The 18,134-nt window shown below is 53.6% G+C and overlaps 5 protein-coding genes across 5 annotated transcripts; 2 read left to right on the forward strand and 3 right to left on the reverse strand.

The window, feature by feature from the left end:
- Nucleotides 1–368: 368 nt before the first annotated feature.
- On the forward strand, nt 369–5,453 carry PG997_004383 (STE/STE11/CDC15 protein kinase; the record flags this gene model as incomplete). The annotated part of the gene is made up of 12 exons (XM_066808698.1): nt 369–539; nt 651–785; nt 840–869; nt 939–1,003; nt 1,060–1,498; nt 1,581–1,926; nt 2,003–2,523; nt 2,633–3,058; nt 3,117–3,260; nt 3,312–3,801; nt 3,861–4,317; nt 4,391–5,453. 12 exons carry the CDS (start codon nt 369–371, stop codon nt 5,451–5,453), a joined length of 4,287 nt encoding a protein of 1,428 aa, XP_066672316.1.
- A 1,641-nt stretch (nt 5,454–7,094) lies between these two features.
- Nucleotides 7,095–9,020, reverse strand: PG997_004384 (glycosyltransferase family 31 protein; the record flags this gene model as incomplete). Its single annotated transcript, XM_066808699.1, has 3 exons — nt 7,095–7,712; nt 7,897–8,571; nt 8,652–9,020. 3 exons carry the CDS (start codon nt 9,018–9,020, stop codon nt 7,095–7,097), a joined length of 1,662 nt encoding a protein of 553 aa, XP_066672317.1.
- A 3,957-nt stretch (nt 9,021–12,977) lies between these two features.
- On the forward strand, nt 12,978–14,603 carry PG997_004385 (HAT1-interacting factor 1; the record flags this gene model as incomplete). The annotated part of the gene is made up of 3 exons (XM_066808700.1): nt 12,978–13,825; nt 13,877–14,225; nt 14,301–14,603. The coding sequence occupies 3 exons, from the start codon at nt 12,978–12,980 to the stop codon at nt 14,601–14,603; spliced, it is 1,500 nt and encodes a 499-aa protein (XP_066672318.1).
- Nucleotides 14,604–15,632: 1,029 nt separating this feature from the next.
- PG997_004386 (uncharacterized protein) lies at nt 15,633–16,009 on the reverse strand (the record flags this gene model as incomplete). The annotated part of the gene is made up of 2 exons (XM_066808701.1): nt 15,633–15,851; nt 15,962–16,009. The coding sequence occupies 2 exons, from the start codon at nt 16,007–16,009 to the stop codon at nt 15,633–15,635; spliced, it is 267 nt and encodes an 88-aa protein (XP_066672319.1).
- Nucleotides 16,010–16,079: 70 nt separating this feature from the next.
- PG997_004387 (uncharacterized protein) lies at nt 16,080–17,529 on the reverse strand (the record flags this gene model as incomplete). Its single annotated transcript, XM_066808702.1, has 4 exons — nt 16,080–16,261; nt 16,322–17,184; nt 17,302–17,338; nt 17,427–17,529. 4 exons carry the CDS (start codon nt 17,527–17,529, stop codon nt 16,080–16,082), a joined length of 1,185 nt encoding a protein of 394 aa, XP_066672320.1.
- Between the last annotated feature and the right edge of the window lie 605 nt (nt 17,530–18,134).

The following is an 18,134-nucleotide window of genomic DNA, read 5'->3' on the forward strand; positions in this document are numbered from 1 at the left end:
CACACCACACACAACAGACTTTCTGCTGCAACGTGCCTTGCATAACCCCACGAAACGAAACTCGGGACTATCCTATCTATCCTACTGCATCCGTTACCGCATAGCCCATTGATCGGTTTGGCCTGCCCGTTGGCGCCAGTGGTCGGACGGCCGATACGAGAACGCAACCACGAAAAGGACGAGAGGGAAACTCCAGACTACAGCGAGCTGGAATGGGACAAGCACTTGATTCATGTCGCCGACCACCTTTCCCTTCGCCTCTCGCAGTCGCAGCACCGCCCGCCGTGTCCTCGAACAGCCCACCAGTCTCGCCGAAGCCGCCTGTAGTCGTCTCCCAGAACAAGCGTTGTTGTTGAACACAACCGGCCATGGCGCCCTCCTCGGGCCATTCCTCGAACCCTTCGACGTCGTCCACAGGTGAGCGCCAGTACCATGCCGCCAATGGCAGACCTGCTGTGGCGGCTCGGCATTCAGGTACTCCGAGGAAAGGAAGTGGTGGCCGCGACAAGGCGGTTCAAGATCCCGGGCTGAAAGATTACGTACGTACAGAAAGAACGGAGCCTTGTTCGGTTAGCAAAGGAGGCCATGTCCACTTGCAGCTGGGAGGTTTTGGTTTCGCCCGGCACACAAGCTAATACGGAATGCTGTAGCGTCTGGGGGAATGCCTGGGCAAGGGAGCCTTTGGCGCCGTCTACAAAGCGATCCATTGGGGCACCGGCGAGGCTGTTGCAGTCAAACAAATCAAGCTGGTCAATTTGCCTAAGAGCGAATTGCGCATGATCGAGGTAGGTGCGACCGGATGCAGGTTGGTTGAGGATAGAATGCTGACTTGTGTTCAGGCCGAGATCGATCTGTTGAAGAACTTGCATGTAAGACTCGCCCCAGACTTATGGGCCGACTGCCCAAGGCAGTTCTTGCGGGGCTGACAATGGTTGTAGCACGACAACATCGTCAAGTATGTCGGTTTTGTCAAGTCGGTAGACTGCCTAAATATTGTTCTGGAGTATGTCATGCCGCTCTTGAAATTATCATGTGCTGGGAAACTTACATGAACTTTAGGTACTGCGAGAATGGCTCTCTCCATTCGATATGCAAAGCATACGGCAAGTTCCCAGAGAACCTTGTGGGCGTCTATATGACCCAGGTTCTGCAAGGGCTTCAGTATCTGCACGACCAGGGTGTTATTCATCGTGATATCAAGGGAGCCAACATCCTGACCACAAAGGACGGCAAAGTCAAACTCGCCGACTTCGGCGTTTCTACGAGTACTCTGAGCGGGCCTGACAAGGAGGCTCAAGTGGTGGGAACACCGTACTGGATGGCGCCAGAAATAATTGAGTTATCCGGAGCCACGCCTGCATCAGATATCTGGAGTTTAGGATGTACTGTTATTGAGCTGCTGCAGGGGAAACCACCATACCATCATTTGCAAGCCATGCCCGCACTTTTCGCTATTGTCAACGATGATCATCCACCTCTACCCGAAGGCGTGTCTTCTGTAAGTGACCAAGGCCCCTGCAAGCTCATGTGATAAATTGTACATGGGGTGGTTTGCTCTCTCTGGTTCTAACGTGGCACAGGCTGCTCGCGACTTCTTGATGCAATGTTTTCAGAAAGACCCGAATCTTCGTGTCTCTGCAAGAAAGCTGCTCAAGCACAACTGGATAGTTGGGTGCCGGAGGAGCGATGCCCCAGTCGCAAAGGCCTCGGCCAACTTTAGCCAAGCCGTTGAAGAAGTCAAGCAATGGAACAAAGCTTTAACATCCGACACCAATAATCTACGGGCCTCTACTGGCTCGGACTCTGGCCCGCCGCAGCAGAACCACCCACAAACGAGGTCTGGCCTCAATACGCCGGCAAAGGGGCCTTTGTCACTTGCCAAGCCCCGACCAACGGCCGAGGACTTCCGGTCTCCAGAACTTGCTGGTAAGTAGTGCTCTGAAGAGCACCGGCCCTGGCCGTTTTCACGCGATGATGGGTCAAGATCACTGAGACGCTATAGATGACGATAATTGGGACAATGACTTTGCCACTGCAATCTCGCCCACCGCCTTGCAACTTCCTCTTATCAAACCGCAAGACCACTTTGGTGGGATGCTTTCCGCAGACCGCTTGAAGCAATTCGCTTCGATTGATAGCTCCCGGGATATATCTGGGAACTGGGATACCGATATGGACGGAGAGCTCATGACCATGAAGAATTTTGGTGGTGGGTTTCATGAAGAAGATCCCCAGGACAAAACTATTCGACCTAACTGGAGGTTCCCCTTTGGGCCGGAAAAGACACCGGAACCGAAAGGGCAACTGAGAGTCCCGGAGCCTACAAGGTCTCCCCGGAAACGGTCCACCAGCGGGCACTATCGGCGAAAATCGCAGGCGAAGAGCCTGGGGAACAAATTCGAGTTGCCTTCGAGACCGGATTTGCTTTATAGAGAGCACACAGTGGAGGATTATTCGGATCTCTTCGACAACAATGACCAAAGTGATCTCATCTTCAACCAGAAAATTAGCCAATCGAGGAAGGTATGTTTCTATGTTCCTATTTGTCTGAATGGCAAGCTGATACTCGACAGCCCGATACCCCCAACTATTCCACCCTTCAGATCTTACCAGTCTGCCACGCTCTACGCAGTCACCTATTGGCGGAAGCATGAGAAGAACAGCCTCGTCGCGACCCTCGGTTCTGCCGGATCGGCAAATGCAACGGTCTCGGTCGTCCATCGAGATACAGAAGTTCGCCGAGAGCGAGGGCGACGAAGATTTCTCCGACATATTTGGCCCTGGTGACAACATTACCGAAAAGGCCGAAAGCGACCGAGGCTCTGAAGACGGAGGGCTTATGGTCCTATCCAAGCTATCCAACAACTCGTGGCTTGGCGACGACGAAGACGAGGACGACCCCTTTGCTTTTATGGACCCAGGCTGGGATGAAATGGACCTCGAAGCCAACATCGCCCGAGACCGGCATGCCAGGCTAGCAGAGAAGGTAGAGGCGCTTGTACGATCCATCAAAATGATAGAAGGCGAAGAAAAGCTGTCGGAGCTTTCCGAGGATCTGGTAAGTCGGCCGACGGGTCGTTCGCCCCAAGTACATCCTGTCGCTAACATCTTCCCAGCTTGCCCTTCTGTGGGAACATGCCGAAGTCAAGGACCTCATCATCAGCGCACATGGTCTGTTGCCTATTTTGGAGCTCCTTGAGCCATGTACAGTGAAAAGCCGACAGCACATGATTCTACAGTTGCTGAAAGTCGTGAATACGGTAAGAAAATATGACCCTAAAGTAAGGCGGCAGGGGCTAACAGCCTGGCAGATTATTCTAGATGATGTCGAGCTACAGGAGAACATATGCTTTGTCGGTGGCATACCCATCATTACCAAATTTGCAGCGAGGCAATACTCGAACGAAATCCGACTGGAAGCCGCCGCCTTTGTACGGCAAATGTATCAAACCTCCACTCTTACCTTGCAGATGTTTGTGAGCGCTGGCGGTCTCAACGTCCTGGTGGAGTTCTTAGACGAGGACTACGATAGTGCTCGAGACCTTGTGCTCATCGGCGTCAACGGTATTTGGAATGTATTCGAACTACAAGGACCTACTCCCAAGAATGATTTCTGTCGTATCTTCTCCAGGAGCAAGATTCTAGACCCGCTAGCATTGGTGCTGCACAGAGTACTGGACGAAGACGAAGGGGATGAGCTGATAGAAGCTATCGAGGGTCGCATCGTCAACATTTTCTATCTGTTCTCCCAGGCCGAGAACTATGTCAAGGAGATGGTGGCTGACCGTCAAGTGCTGAAGAGTCAGTCCAGTCCCAAACCAAGCTTGAGGAATTTATGTCAATGCTAACGCCAGTCGCAGGTATTCTCAAGGATCTGCACCGGATGACACCAGCGCATCAGATCACAATGCTCAAGTTCATCAAGAACCTATCTATGCTGTCCACTACGTTGGAAACACTACACTCGGCCGATGCCATCGATCTGCTGATCGACCTGCTGAGCGGGACCATGAAGAAAAGCCATCGCCATTTCCGGGAGATATCCAACCAGGTGCTCAACACCTTGTTCAATCTCTGCCGCCTGAGCAAAGACCGACAGGAATATGCAGCAGTCAATGGCATTGTACCATTGCTGCTCAAGATTATGAAGACTGACAGACCACCAAAGGAGTTTGTTCTTCCGATTCTCTGCGACATGGCCCATTCTGGAAGCAAAGGTCGTCGTTTCCTGTGGCAGAACAAAGGCCTGGATTTCTATGTGTCTCTTCTGGCGGACCAGTACTGGCAAGTCACGGCCTTGGATGCCATTTTTGTATGGTACGTTGATGACTAAAACTCCTTACTCACCCCTGATCACCAGACGTTCGCATTTTTACTAACCGCCTCTTAGGCTGCAAGAAGAGACTGCCAAAGTTGAGGGACATCTCATCAATGGTAGCTTCACAAAAGAGATCATATCCTGCTTCACTAATGCTAAGATAAATGCGTTTGATCCGAACCTGCTCGAGCCCCTGCTCAAACTTCTTCGCCTCAGCCCTTCGCTGTCATCCATGTTAGCAACGCCCGAGATGTTCTCAGGGATCGGGCAGAAGCTGAGCCACAAAAAGGCAGTAGTACGGTTGAATCTACTTCGTCTCGTCCGCAACATCCTGGACACGCGCGAGACCGACTATTTCGGCAGCTCAAGAGACAAATGCCTCACGTCGCTCCTCGAGGATATCCAGACGCTGGCGGACAAAGACTCTGCAGTGCTGGTACGGAACTTGGCCTCGGAGCTTGTCAGGTCTCACATCAATGGCGAGTCTGAGAACGCTACAAGTAGCATCTCGAGTCTAACTGCATCGTCGTCAGCCGCGACAAGTGCAGGCCGTGCGCGGCCTGACTCGCGGCCTGGCTCGCGCCGTCTATACACCCCACCCTCTCTACATTCTTCGGCATCGACCCCCATGACTCCAACACATGCCCACCGGTCCTCTCAATCGTCTGCCTTCATTGAGGTAGCACACAGCCCCAAGCGTTCTGCGGTTTCCATCACACACGAGCGCGACCCGTCGCTTTACAGACCGCGGAGCCGCGATAGTACCGGCATCCCGGTGTCGTCGATACCCCGGCGGGTCAGTGGTGATCTGAGCTCGAGCGTCGGCAGTAAGAGTCGACTGCCTCGCAACCCGGGCGTCCTCCCGCGCACTTCGGTGAGCGACTTGTCGGACTTGAGGCGCAATAGCCTATTCAGCAATAAGGAAAACCAAGCCACGGATGGTGGTGGTGGTAGCAGCGGGAGTAGATATTCCTTCGTGCCGGAGAGTCCGACCATATCGTCGTCATCGTCGTCTAGGCGAAACGGCTCGGTTAGTAGTACTAGTACGAGCCACTCGCGTTCTGGTTCCGGAAAGCAACGGCGGAGTCGCGCCCCTAGTGAGGGCGGGGCCAAGAAATGGACTCCGGGCGCGTAGTGGCGTTTCGGTCTCAACTGACAATGATGAGATATTGTTGTTAGCGACTTCCGATTAGCCGGTCGGCCAGAAGTCGTTGCGGGTGGTTATGGCTTGTTTCCCAGGGCGGGCGATGGTGGCATATATGCATATAAAAGGCGTTCGTTCTTTTACTTCTCCTTTACCCAACCATTTTGACATTTGTTTGATTCGAAGAAAAAGAAAGAAAGGAGAAATACATTAGAAAGCCCAAATGCTCGGGAAAGCTTCATGGCATAGCACGGCAGCGGGAAGAGGGAAGGAAAAGACGAGGAAATCCTGCATCGGAAAAGCAAGGGTATTGGAGGGCAAGGGGGTGATGCATGGATGGCAAATGCGACGGGGGTTGGAGCAGATGCTATATCATCAGTTGGGGACTTTATTATATGAATATATGATGCATGAGTTGTACGGAGTAACTACGGATGAATGGATAGCCGGGCTTTGGGGGCTGTCCTGTGTCGAATTTCCCTCTCTATGTGACGTGTGAAGACATCACTATACGCTTCCTGGCATGGACCCATGGAGCATGATAAGATATACTTCCGCTGGATACTTGGTCCTCGGCAAACTAGGAATGGCGACTTATGGAGAATTTGTGAATTCACTTTGGCACCTTGTCTGGACTTTGATTCTCCTGAGTAGGAGGGCTACTTTCTATCCCAAACTCTTCCTCCTTCTATCGTCGCCCGCCTTTTTCTTTTTTCCTTCTTTCTTCCTTTTTACCTTTTTTCCCCTCCTTTCCTTTTCTACCAAGTTACCTGTTTCTTTTGCCATGACTAAGGTCGAGGAAGCGTCGGGATGGCTCAAACTCCCTCCCGAGAGCTGGCGGATCTACCGGCTCAGGCAATACTTGGCGACAGCCGCCAATGCAAGGTCGGCGTGGTGATGGATGCGTTTCAGTGCATTTTGTTTCGAGGAGCACGAGGCTGGCCTCTATAGATTCATCTAGCTTCATTTGGCAACAGTCCGAGGGTCGAGCGAGAAGCCTCAATCATGAGCACGTTTGCCGACCTACAGATCACATTTGAGGGCACTGGCGACTCTCCAAGAACCGAGCTTTGCTCCCTTATATTTTTTTCCGTCTGGCCTCTGGCCTACCTAGCTAGTGCAGAGATCCGCCGTAAGCGATGTCATTACAAAAATTGTACCCTCACCCCCTTTTCGGCCGTTCAGTCAAGTCAACAAAACTCACACTCATTCCGCCCGAAATCAGCGACACCACCAATGTCTCTCGCTACTGCTGCGGCTGAGGCTGCGGATGCCATTGTACCGCATTCCTGCCCTTGGGCCCACCGAGGCTTCACGAAAAACAGCAGTCCCTCCGTCGCAGATGTAGAGTCCCGCAAAAGATGCTCCCTTTCTAGTTGCATATGCCTAGCCAGGCAGCCAAAAACGCCTCAAACGCCGCCTAATGATATGTGTGCCTCTAGCTTTCGGACGACAGAGCAACGAATGACGCATCCCCATGTGATGCGGACCCCTCCTTTCTTCTTCTTCTTCTCTCTCTCTCTCTGTCTCCTCGGAAATCTCCGTTTCTATCGTTTGTTTTCGTTAAGATGTTCGCACTGAGTACGCTGTGATGCGTCGTTGCTCATCAAAATCGTGACTTGTCCATGCCTCTTAATCTTTGGGGCTCACCCAGTTGACCTTGGTACACTCGCCAGTGGCATCGATCCAGTCGTTGATGCCCTTCAGGTCCCAACCGCTCGCCCATCTCTGTTTGTCCTTGCCCTCCGCGGGTGCCGCCTTCGGTGCTCCGAGCTTGAAGCTGCGCGCCGTGCAGCACTGCTCGTCGTGCCATCGGTACTGGAAGCAGGTTCGGTTCCTCTTCTTTTCTGCCATGGTCTTATGCCAGGCCTCTCGAGCTGCCGCGTCACTGGGACCAGTGTCTTCCGCTTTCTCGGTGTCGCTAGCATTGGCTGAATCCTGGTCCTTATGAGATGGATCTCGCGGTATCACCTTTTGCGCTTTCGTGTCGAGTTCCCAATCCTCGGGTACGTCTTCCTCTTGGCAAACCTTGGCGCAGTGTGCAGGCGATTTCCATGCCTCCTTCTCGACGGCCGTCATGTCCTCGGGTTTCTTCTGACGGTCGCGCAAATGGCCCTCTGCGCGTCCCTGTACCGCGGGGTCAGGATTGATGTAGCATACATCGTCCGAAAGGTTGTCCCAATCTGAGCGCGTATCCTGCATTTTGGGAGCTATGAGAGCATCGAACAAATCCTTGATTAGGAGAGTGCGCTGTGACGAAAACTGCGTTAGCCGGTGTTCCAACGGCCTGGAACATGTGGCTTGGAAACAAGCTCAAGGGGGTAGGTTTTTGCGGGGGATGGGATTGGGCTAATTTCAAAGTTCCAACCGCCCTGGCGGCGCCTTCCAACTAGAGCATAAGGAGATTGGTTAGTTTGGGGATTTTCCGACTTACATCGGTCTTGCGCGTCTGCTCGAACTGCCACACGGTGGTAATCTCCTCGGCGTTCATGTGGTGCATAGTCAAGATCGGTTCGCACCAGTGGCCTGGCCCGTAGGGTAGCGTGCTAGGCTTCTCGCCATTGAACATGGGCCACGCCTGGCGGATCTTGACGTTTTCGTATTCTTCGAGCGCCTGGGCAAGCATCAGGTCGCCACAGCACTCATGGGCCCCCTTCGCGTTGTACTGCTTGACCATGCCGGGGTGGTACTCAATAAGATGCCGCAGCAAGGCCCCGCTCATCACGTAGCCAGATCCGCCGTGGGCAAAAGGAGTGCCTCCTATGAAGCTCCGACTTCCCAGGTAGAGCTTCTCCTTGGGGCTGAACTGGCTCTGCGTGTGCAGCCAATGCAGCATGTTGGGCCAGAAAATGTACGTGTCGGCCTCGGCAAAGACGTACCAGTCCCGTCCGGGCCGCATCCGCCACGTCTTCTCCATCATGGGGATGAACTTGTACTTGTCGAGCTTCCAGGCCTTGTGGCTGTCTGTCTTCGCATCGACGCACGACTTCTGCGACACCGGGCATTCCTTCTGGTCGCGATAGAGGTCGAAGTCTTCGTTGTGCGCCTTGGCCGTCTCCTCCACATCGGCGAGCACATCGTAAATATGGTGTTTGCCGATTTGTTGTTCCTGCACATGGGTTAGTTACATAGTCTGTCTCGCGTGCGCAGCTGAGCTTGGGAGGGGGCGCATTGCGTTGGGTCGCGTACCATATCGGAAAAGAGCAGGAAGTCGGGAAGGCATTGCAGAGTGGTGAGCAATTGGGTGGGCACTCTGTCGAAGGCCTCGGTGGCGCCCGTCTTCATGACCAAGACGATGCCATTGCTGTCGGGAAAATTGGCGCAAGGGCTGCTGAAGTTGTGGTACTGCGAGACCATGCCCTCGTTGCCGGGTTGGTAGAGGGTGTTGTTGTAATCCTGGCCATTGAGAAGCGTCGAGGCGGAATCGTAGAACGTTTGGGCGTACTCATACGAGCGCTCCTTCCATTGTGGGCGCAGGTGAATGTAGGTGGTGAGAAGGGCAATCACGGTGAAGGCGCCAAAGAGCCGGAGTCGACGGGAGTATGCCGATATGATCATGGTGGGCGGCCAGGAAGGAATCCGAGCACCGGAGGTTTGCGGCCCCTACGAAGTTCAATGCGACATGTAACAGTGGGTGGGTAAGCAGGAAAGGTCGTTCAAGATGTCGTCGAGGTCAGCAGCGTAATGTAACATTCGAGGGCTACAGCAGAGCAGTACAGTACAGTATAGTACAGTACAGTACAGTCGGTACGGGGAACAAACAACAACAACAACAACAGACACGGCCAAGAAAATGGAAAAGAAGGAAGGGTGGCGGAGGGAAACGGTGCGGCAGGCCGGTCTTTTTGCTTGAAGAATGGAAGTGACGAGTGAGTGCCTGGTGTTTGCACGACCACAGTCAAATCCAATCGAATCGCAGGTATGCACGAGTACAAGTAATAAATTGGCAACGAGGGAGGTGCCGGCCAGGGCATCAGTGATGTACATCCAGCTACTTGTTGCGGCTTAGGTACGGACTTGGGGAGGAGGACTGCCACCCTGACACCCTGGCGCTCCAGGGCTCCAGGGCTCCAGGGCCCCTGTCAAGTCCAGCAGCGGCTTTCCTCGTGTTGATTTCAGATGTCAGCTTCTCTTCACTCTTCGCTCTCGGCTCCACTCTCCTCCTGTGCAACCCCCCAAGGCCTAGGCGCCGTAGCTGACGAGAAACATGTTCTTTGCTGTTCTGCGACGTTGGGACTAAAAGCAGGTACATTCACGCGTACTGTCGTGCGCCTCGCTAGCTGGCTAGACTACTGCCGGCCCTGGGTTATGGTTTTGAGACGGCGCATTCTTGGGCGCAGGATACATACATAAGCCTGGAAGCAAGCCAAAAGAAAGAAAAAAAAGGAGGACGGGGAAAAGACAATCTCCCGCCGAACGGAGACATGCGATGATCCGAACGAGCCTGGGCAATCACATGTGGGCAGATAGATGCATGGTTGATGGTTGGTCTGGCGGTTGTCATGCTGTTTGGCTATCTACATGTACCTACCTACAGTGCATACTTCATATGCAAGCCGGTCGTCCTATCAATTATATCGGGCGCAGGTTACATTTGCTTTGCAGATCGGAAGCAGAACAGAGTTGGGATGGGATGGGACGACCATAGCTTACACCAGACTGTGAGGCCTGCTTTGCCCTACCTACCTTCCCACTTCCCTCCCTCTTGGACAGATCGAGTCTCGAGTTACATGGCATGGTTATTAGTGCGCCCGATCAAGTTTTCCATTTCCTGGCCGGGCAAAGTAGAGTAGCTTGAGTAGGTACCTGCTGTCGGTACTGGCCCCCATCGAAACTCCAGCTGATGACGCACGCCTCCATGGCGCACAGGCTAGTCGCATCGGGCAAGCTGCAGGCCAACGGGACGGGGTTTGGATCAAATGTATGTACCAATGTTTGATATGTGACATGAAGCACGCCCGTACGTTAGGTTATGTACACGCTTTTGCTCTAGGTACGCTGCCAATTTGCCAGGCTCCAGGCAGGCTACAATCCTGGCTGGCTAGATAGATCCCATCCACCCAGCTAGAAAAGCAAATTGATCCCGCCCACTTAGCTGAGCCGAGCTGGTGGATCGCAACGAAAACCGCCAAGGCTTACTTATGGACTTCCTTTTTGGCATGTTCGCACCGGCTACGGGAGGTTGATCAGAATCAAAAGACGGAGTTATGAGGCCAAAGTCGACAAGCAAGACATTCATTCCTCTAGCCGTTTGATTTAAAGGCAAAAGGCACGTCGCACAACGCACACTGCCATTTCCCCCTCCTCCACGTAACGCCCCTCCAGTGTGTGGGCTCGCCCATGCAGGGAGCCAGGGAGGAATCAAGATCAGCAGTGATGTGATAATCAATGGAGACTCGCACGCACTTCGAGACTCCTCTATCTTACATTCAAACCACGCAAACAGTCCTCAAGCCTGCCCACGGGGACCCCTTGGCCTATGTAGGAGAGGGATATACATAATATATATAATCTAAAGCCTTCCACTTTCCCACAGATGCTTTCATTGGGCAGGCTTCTGAGTGTGAAACGATGCTCACGTAAGCCTCTTTGCCCTCCGACCCTCCCAAGCAAATCGATTTGGTGGTGGGTGGTGGCATTGCGCAGGCGTTGGCCATGCATTGGATGGATGAAGCGGCTGCACCGTGGGCCGGCCATCCCTGAAGGCCATCTCAATTCCCATCCCATATGAATGATGGGATGGGATGGCAGATGGGGGGTGCTTGGGGGAGGGGGGGCCGCTGCTCTCCAGTCCCACGTCCACGTTTCCTTTCCCATGGCCCGCCCACGCGTAACAAGTAAAGTCTTCGGGATGAACGCGCACTGCAACATGGAAAATTGATATAAAAATAAACTGTAAATTTGCGGACTGGCTGACAGGTTAATCATACAATACGGGGTACTCCCTACTCCCTACTGTCTCCAACCTTCCACTCGGTAACCAGGATGCGAGCCAATGCGTCGAGTGGTATGTCACGGTATGTCACGGTATGTCACGGTATGTCAAGGTAGGTTTGAGCTGTCGATAATTAAGGTATGCAGGCTTGACCTCCCTTCCGCTACTGTGCCTAAGGTAGGTAATTTACCATGGAGTTGGAAACCTTCATCTGAAGGACCTACCAGTTCGGAGTACAGGGTAGTGGGAAATCCAGCCGGAACACCACCCAGCCAGCCAAAGTTGACTGGTGCTCCCAGCGAGCGACGGTGGCATTGCAATTACCAAGTACTATAGAGTAGGAATATATATATTATATATATGTATGTAAGAAAGTAGCAAAATAGGGTCAGATGTATCAATGTACGCCTGCATTGACGAGCCAGCAGCACTTGTGCGCGAGACGGCACTACCGGCAACTCTGAGCACTGTCAAGGACGTGCCAGAGCTGACGCGTATGCAAAGAAGGGAAGAAGATAAGGTTTGTGACGATCGCCCTCGGGAACAAAAAGACGTCAATCAATTGATTGTGCGAACCTTGGTACGTAAAAGTAGGCAGTAGGGCAAGGGGTAGTAGGGGTGCTTTGCTTGGAGGAATAAAGAAGCAGATGCCTCCTGGTCTCCCCACGTTTTCGGTACCTTCACAGGTGAGGCATCCGGAGTTACACCCATCTTTCGGACTGTTTCTAGCTAGACGAGTACCTAATCTCAACCTAGATAGGTATGCTGCAAAACGCCATAGGCGAACAACGGTCGTGACGGATGCGTGACTGCAGGAAAAGGGGTCTTCTGTCCTTGGCACACGGACATCGGGAGCCCGGCAAACGGCCAAGAGAGAAAAGTCTCAGGACGGACTTCGGGCGCTGCGAGGCGGCGGCCCATTTCTTCCGCTTGTTGCATTGTAAGTGGGTTCAATGTTAGGAGTGGAACTGGCCCCCAGGCCCAGGCCGGATGCCAGGATTTACGTCACGCTTCTCTTGATCGGTTGGAGCTGGGTTCGAACTTCGAAGTAGGTAGCAGCAGCACTCTTCGAGTCACGTGGTGCTATACACACAGTCTACAATTGCAGTGTAAGTCATCTATACGCACAGTCCTTGGTGGCTCAAGCTCCCTCTAGCTTGTCGTCTGGACCCCGTCAGTGTCAGTGTCAGTGTCAGTCAGCTTGACGCGGTCGCTACATGCAAACTTACAGTGGTTTTCTTCGCGTCAGCCCACCACCTGCACTGCACCTGGTTACAGGTTCCAAACATCCAAGCTCCAAAGCTCCAAGCTTCGTGTCGTGTCGTGTGGCACGCGCAACCTTTACACCCCCATCAAGCCCACGAGAAAGAATATTGTCGCATCCCGACCGAACATCCGAGATCAACCCATTGGTTCTTTCCACCATTTCATCTAATTGCCCTTCCGACAATTGTCCCCATCCAAGCCATCTTGTCCATCCCCATTTTTGTTCCATTGACCTGGTGATAGCCAATCACAGCGCCATCGCATTCACCACCCATACATAGCTACCATCTACCTTCCACCCACCACCCACCATCATGGCAGAGCCTACTCCGACCGATACCCCGACGCTCTCCGCCGTCCCTTCGGCCGTCGTGTCTGCCGTCGGAACCCCCCAGTCCCTCCCGCCCATGGACGCCGAGGAGCGCGAGAAGTCCATCAAGGTCTCGCTGGCCGACCTCACCGCCAAGGCCGGCTCTCTCTACGTGCAGAAGAAGTATGACGAGGCCTCCGAGGTCTTTGCGCAGGCCGCCGAGATGCAGGCCGAGTTCAACGGCGAGATGAGCCCCGACAACGCCGACATCCTCTACCTCTACGGTCGCTGCCTGTTCAAGGTCGGCCAGAGCAAGAGCGACGTCCTGGGCGGCAAGGCAGGCACCGAGAAGAAGAAGCCCAAGGCTGCTAACGGAGCTGCCAAGAGTAAGGCCGCAACTGCCGAGGCCAGCACTGCCATGGCCTTGGACGACATCAAGGAGGAGGAGCAGAAGACTGACGCAGAAAAGGTGGCCGAGGAGGGCGTCGCCATCGTCGCTAAGAACGCGTCTGGCAGCGGACTCGAGGGAGGAGAGAAAGTGCCCGAAGCGAAGAAGCCGCTTTTCCAATTTACCGGCGACGAGAACTTCGAGGGCTCCGATGAGGACGAGGATGCCGAGGAGGAGGGCGAAGGCGAAGAGGAAGAGGAAGAAGATGACCTCGCTGTTGCCTTCGAGGTTCTGGACTTGGCGCGAGTCATGTTCGAGAAACAACTCGAACAAGGTGACGCAGATGCTGCAGACTCGAAAGGAAAGGAGAAGGCCGATGACAGTACCCCTTCTTCAAGGCACGTCCAGGAGCGGCTCGCCGATACCCACGACCTACTGGCGGAGATCTCCCTGGAGAATGAGAAGTAGGCGATTATTGAAGAATGCCCATCGAAAGAAAGGCTAACTAGTCACAGGTTCCCTCTTGCAGTTAACGATACCCGCGCCTCCTTGAAGTACAAGTCAGCGCTGTACCCTGAAGAGTCGGAAGTTATCGCCGAGGCCCACTTCAAGCTCTCTCTTGCTCTCGAGTTCGCCTCCATCACGACTGATTCACAAGATGAGGACGGCCAAGGCCCCAAAGCACTGGACGAAGACATGCGCAATGAGGCCATTTCCGAGCTGGAAAAGGCGATTGCCAGCACGCGCATGAAGCTTCAGAATGAAGAAGTGGACCTGGCGACCATTCACGCTCCCGAGGAAAACGAGGCCTCCCGTAAACGTATTCTGGAGGTCAAGGACATTATTGCCGACATGGAGCAACGGGTGAGTTCCCCACTCCCCCGATTACTCCTCGTCGCGCCCGTTTGAAGAGACTAACCATGAAAAAAATGATTATAGTTGGTGGATCTGAAGAACCCCGTGGATGTAGAGGGCGCACTGGGCGCCGAAAACCCCATGACGGGTCTTCTCGGTGCTGCCCTGGGCGAGTCCAAGGCTGAGACGGAGGCCCGCATCCAGGAGGCCAAGAAGAACGCCAATGACCTGTCTGGCCTGGTCCGCAAGAAGGAGAAGAAGGCCGAAGCCGAGGCCGAGGCTGAGGCCGCGGAATCCAACGGCAAGCGCAAGGCCGAGGAGCCGGCCCTGGGTGTGGAAGAGGTGAAGAGGGCCAAGACTGAAGAGCCGCAGCCTGCGGAGACGTAATCTCCCCTTCCCATTCCTCGTTTGTGACATCACACTAGGATATCAAGGGGCTAGGGGGCGTTGCCAGTTTTGTATGACGCGGAGGGAAAGCAAACCTCTAATGAAAAGCTATGATGAAATTGTACACTATTTTGCTGCTTGGCTGGCTGAAAAAGGGTTTGCCCTGGAAACGCATGCCTGCGACGATTTGCCGATCTAGGGATGGGGATGCATGTATTCTAAAACCAAGGCGAAGGGAGTGTGTGAGGGAGAATGGAGAAAAGCCACGAAGTTACGTCAAGGAGAGCCGTGTCTGGATAGTGTGTGGCTTGATTGCTATTGCAATATACCTTGCTTGACCTTTCCGATACTATACTTGCTGCCTGTCTTGTCAGCTCCCTGGATTGCTGAACATATTAATCAACGCCATCGAGCCCTTGTGTGCGCCCGAGTCCCACCCATGAGCCCTTAGACAACCACTCATAAGTACATGGGAGATTATAAACATCAAGAACCCGGTCTGAGCACATCTGCCCATTGATGCGGTTTCGAGGAGAGGCATGTACAGCAGCAATATGTGGGTAAAAAGCATGTCTATTAAAGCAAACAGGAAACAATACCAGTAACGCCGATACTATAGTGAGTCACAAAATCAGGGTGGATGTCCATCCTTATTTATCCGCCCCATTGCCTTCACTGACTACCCCCATCAATCCGTCCATGAATACACGCAGGCACATTTTGTTGAACACTTCTGGCGCGAGACGAAAAGCGCGTCGGGATTGTTGGCCTGACGTTGAGCGCCGGAAACGTGGGATTAATTCGACGACGATGATGGAATCCCAGCCAGGACTTTGATCCCAATAACGCAGACAAGCAGGGGAGGGAAAGACCAAGATAAATAGAAAAGGGGGAAAAAGAAAATCAAGGCTCAAAATTGGCCCCTTTTAGCCCATCGCATGCATCAAACAGTGGGGTTGTAATGCGCATTTGCAGGGTACTCGTACAATCATAAAAAAGTGAAGCAATCCGGTTTCCATCCGCAGACACTCATGACCTGTGCCGGAATAAGTTGTGGGGGCTCAGATATCGGCCCTCTTGAAACGAGCTGGTCCCTCCGTAAACCGAAGATCCCGTCATGCTCTGTTCCGACAGACTCGCGTTCAGACTAGCGGTACTATCCATCTGTCCGCCGAGTCGTGGCTTGCTGGCACGGTCTGCTTGGACTCCGTTGTTCGAGGACGAGCCGCTCACGGGCCCTGCCGCAGGCTGGTGAGAATCGGAAGAAGCTTCGGTTATCCGCATAAGGGACCGCGCTTCATTTCTCGAGGGCGGCGCCGCGCTGGCACTCTACGCCACATCGCGACCCGTCGACATACCAACCGCCGGACCACCCATGGAATTTGTTTTGGCACCACCCGGGGCATTGTTCCAGGACAGATAAGTGTGGTCACCCAGTTTCCTGCCCGAGGGTTAGTATGTAGCAATCAGAAGACATCAATGCATGATGACGTGCCTAGGTTTGATCAAATGTGTCACGGTGAACACTACGCCCAGGACAATGCAAATACCTCCAACAACGACGTATGCAATTCCTAGGAAGTTGTTCTTGCCGCCAATCACTGTGCGAGTGGTGATGACGATAGCCTTCTCGCCTTGGAAGACGTCAGTGCGGAAATCTGAAGACCGAGTTAGCGGGATCACTTGAATTGAAAGGCTAGCGAGTGGTAGTTACTCACTAGAAACTATGCTGAGCGAGTATGTCCCTCTGCCCATGGTGGCATTGTCACTGCGCATGTAGAGTTTGCTGAACGTCGGCAAGCCCGCGGTCCGCATCCAAACCATGAAATGTTCGTCGGTCTTCAGGTCTGGATGTGGATGCTCCACACTGTAACGTCCGCCGGGGTATTGATCCTGCCAGTTCGGCGGCGGGATGAACTTCTCATAGTCCAACGTCTCGGGCCTCCCGTACAGGTCCTTGTCAGAAGCCCAGGCTATGTTGGTTTGGGACATGAAGTAGGTCTCATTGGGGTTGCTGTTTCCTGTAGTGAGCTTGACTGGGTTGGCGAAGGAGTCGTTGAACAAGGAGTTGGCGACCAGTCCACAGGGATAGTAAGCTTTCCCGTTTTCGCCGGCCAGCGGTTTGCATGGCGAGTTCAGCACCGCATCCACCGTAACTTCCTGTCCCTTGAGCTGCTCCTGCATGAAGGAACTGACGTATCTCCGGTGGTTCTGGTAGAAGTTGGTGAGGCGGTAATAGAACAGGACCGGCGGTTTCATGTCTTCGGGGATGTCGAATTGCAGAATACACTTGGTCTGGTCCGAGAGTGTGTTATTGGCTGCGGGATAGAAGTGGTCGCCGGTCTCGCGGCGCCACATGGCGTTGACGGAGGTGTTGGAGTTCTTGAAGGAAGCCATGACATATTTGCTGTCCATCGGTTTGAAGTCGGTGCTGTTGGGAGCTTGGTCAAAGCAGTGTGTGTAGTCGAGTCGCAGTTCTTGAACCAGACTGCTGGCATATAATAACAGTCCACCAATCGGCGCGAAAATGATTCCTATGGCGAAGAAGAGCGGCAGGACCGTTTTGGGTGTGAGGATCGGCCTATGCAAGTTCCCGTCAGCTTTCTGTTGTCGTTGTTGTTGTCGTCGTCGTCGTTGTTATTGCCGCCGCCGCCTCTAGGGGCGCAGGAGAGACTAAGGGCGTGGGAGGGAGACTTACTGCCATGCCTTCAAACGCTGCTGTCGGAAGGCCGTGTCTGTTCAGATGCACATTGTCAGAAAGCGGTGCAATGCGCGACTAGGGTATCCCATCGCGACCGTTCCTGAGGGGGAGTGTCAACTCACTGGCGGGCCTCCGGCTCTTCTTCTTCTCATTCGACTTGTCGCCATCGTGCTGCTGTGAGGATATGGAGTCGGTACGCCCGGCGCCGGGCGGTGAATCTGACATGACGGGCAGGAATCCAGGGCGTTCGGGGTTGATGGTCGGCAGATCGATGCGATGCGATGGATTGATGCGAAAAGGCGACCGTCCGAGAGATCCGAAAATTGCAAGTTTGGGTTGTCGTCAAGGTTGATTGATGGTGGAATGGGAAACGGTTCGCTTCCCTTGTTCGACGGATGGCCTGGACCTGGCATTGGCATTGCGCTTTAAGCCACAATCCATCCACCCATACTGGCACAGCCCCACCTGATTCGTACTTCCATCACTTTAGCTGACCTCAGTTAGGTAGGTAACAGAAGTAAGACCAGCAAGACCAGCTAACAATGTACCACCTTCCGCATGAATACGACAGTCCCTTGTCCCCTTCGCCTTACACCTATCAAACCTTCAGCGTCCTGTCAGTGGTTCAGACTACATACTTAATCACAGGTTTTACGACTTCATCTTGCGCTCTCCCCAAGCAGAGGAAACTGGAAGGCAACATTGGTATGCCGTAGCCGGGTGTAAGTAAAGTAATGAATCTAATTGAACGTAGTGACTTGAGTAAGCACAAGCACGAGTCCACTCTTGCGGCCGCAACCAATCGCAATATCGGTCGGAAGTGCATCGCG

The sequence above is a fragment of the Apiospora hydei genome (genome assembly GCF_038363865.1).
Source record: "Apiospora hydei strain CBS 114990 chromosome Unknown utg000004l_segment0_segment0, whole genome shotgun sequence".
In the NCBI taxonomy this organism is placed as follows: Eukaryota; Fungi; Ascomycota; class Sordariomycetes; order Amphisphaeriales; family Apiosporaceae; genus Apiospora; species Apiospora hydei.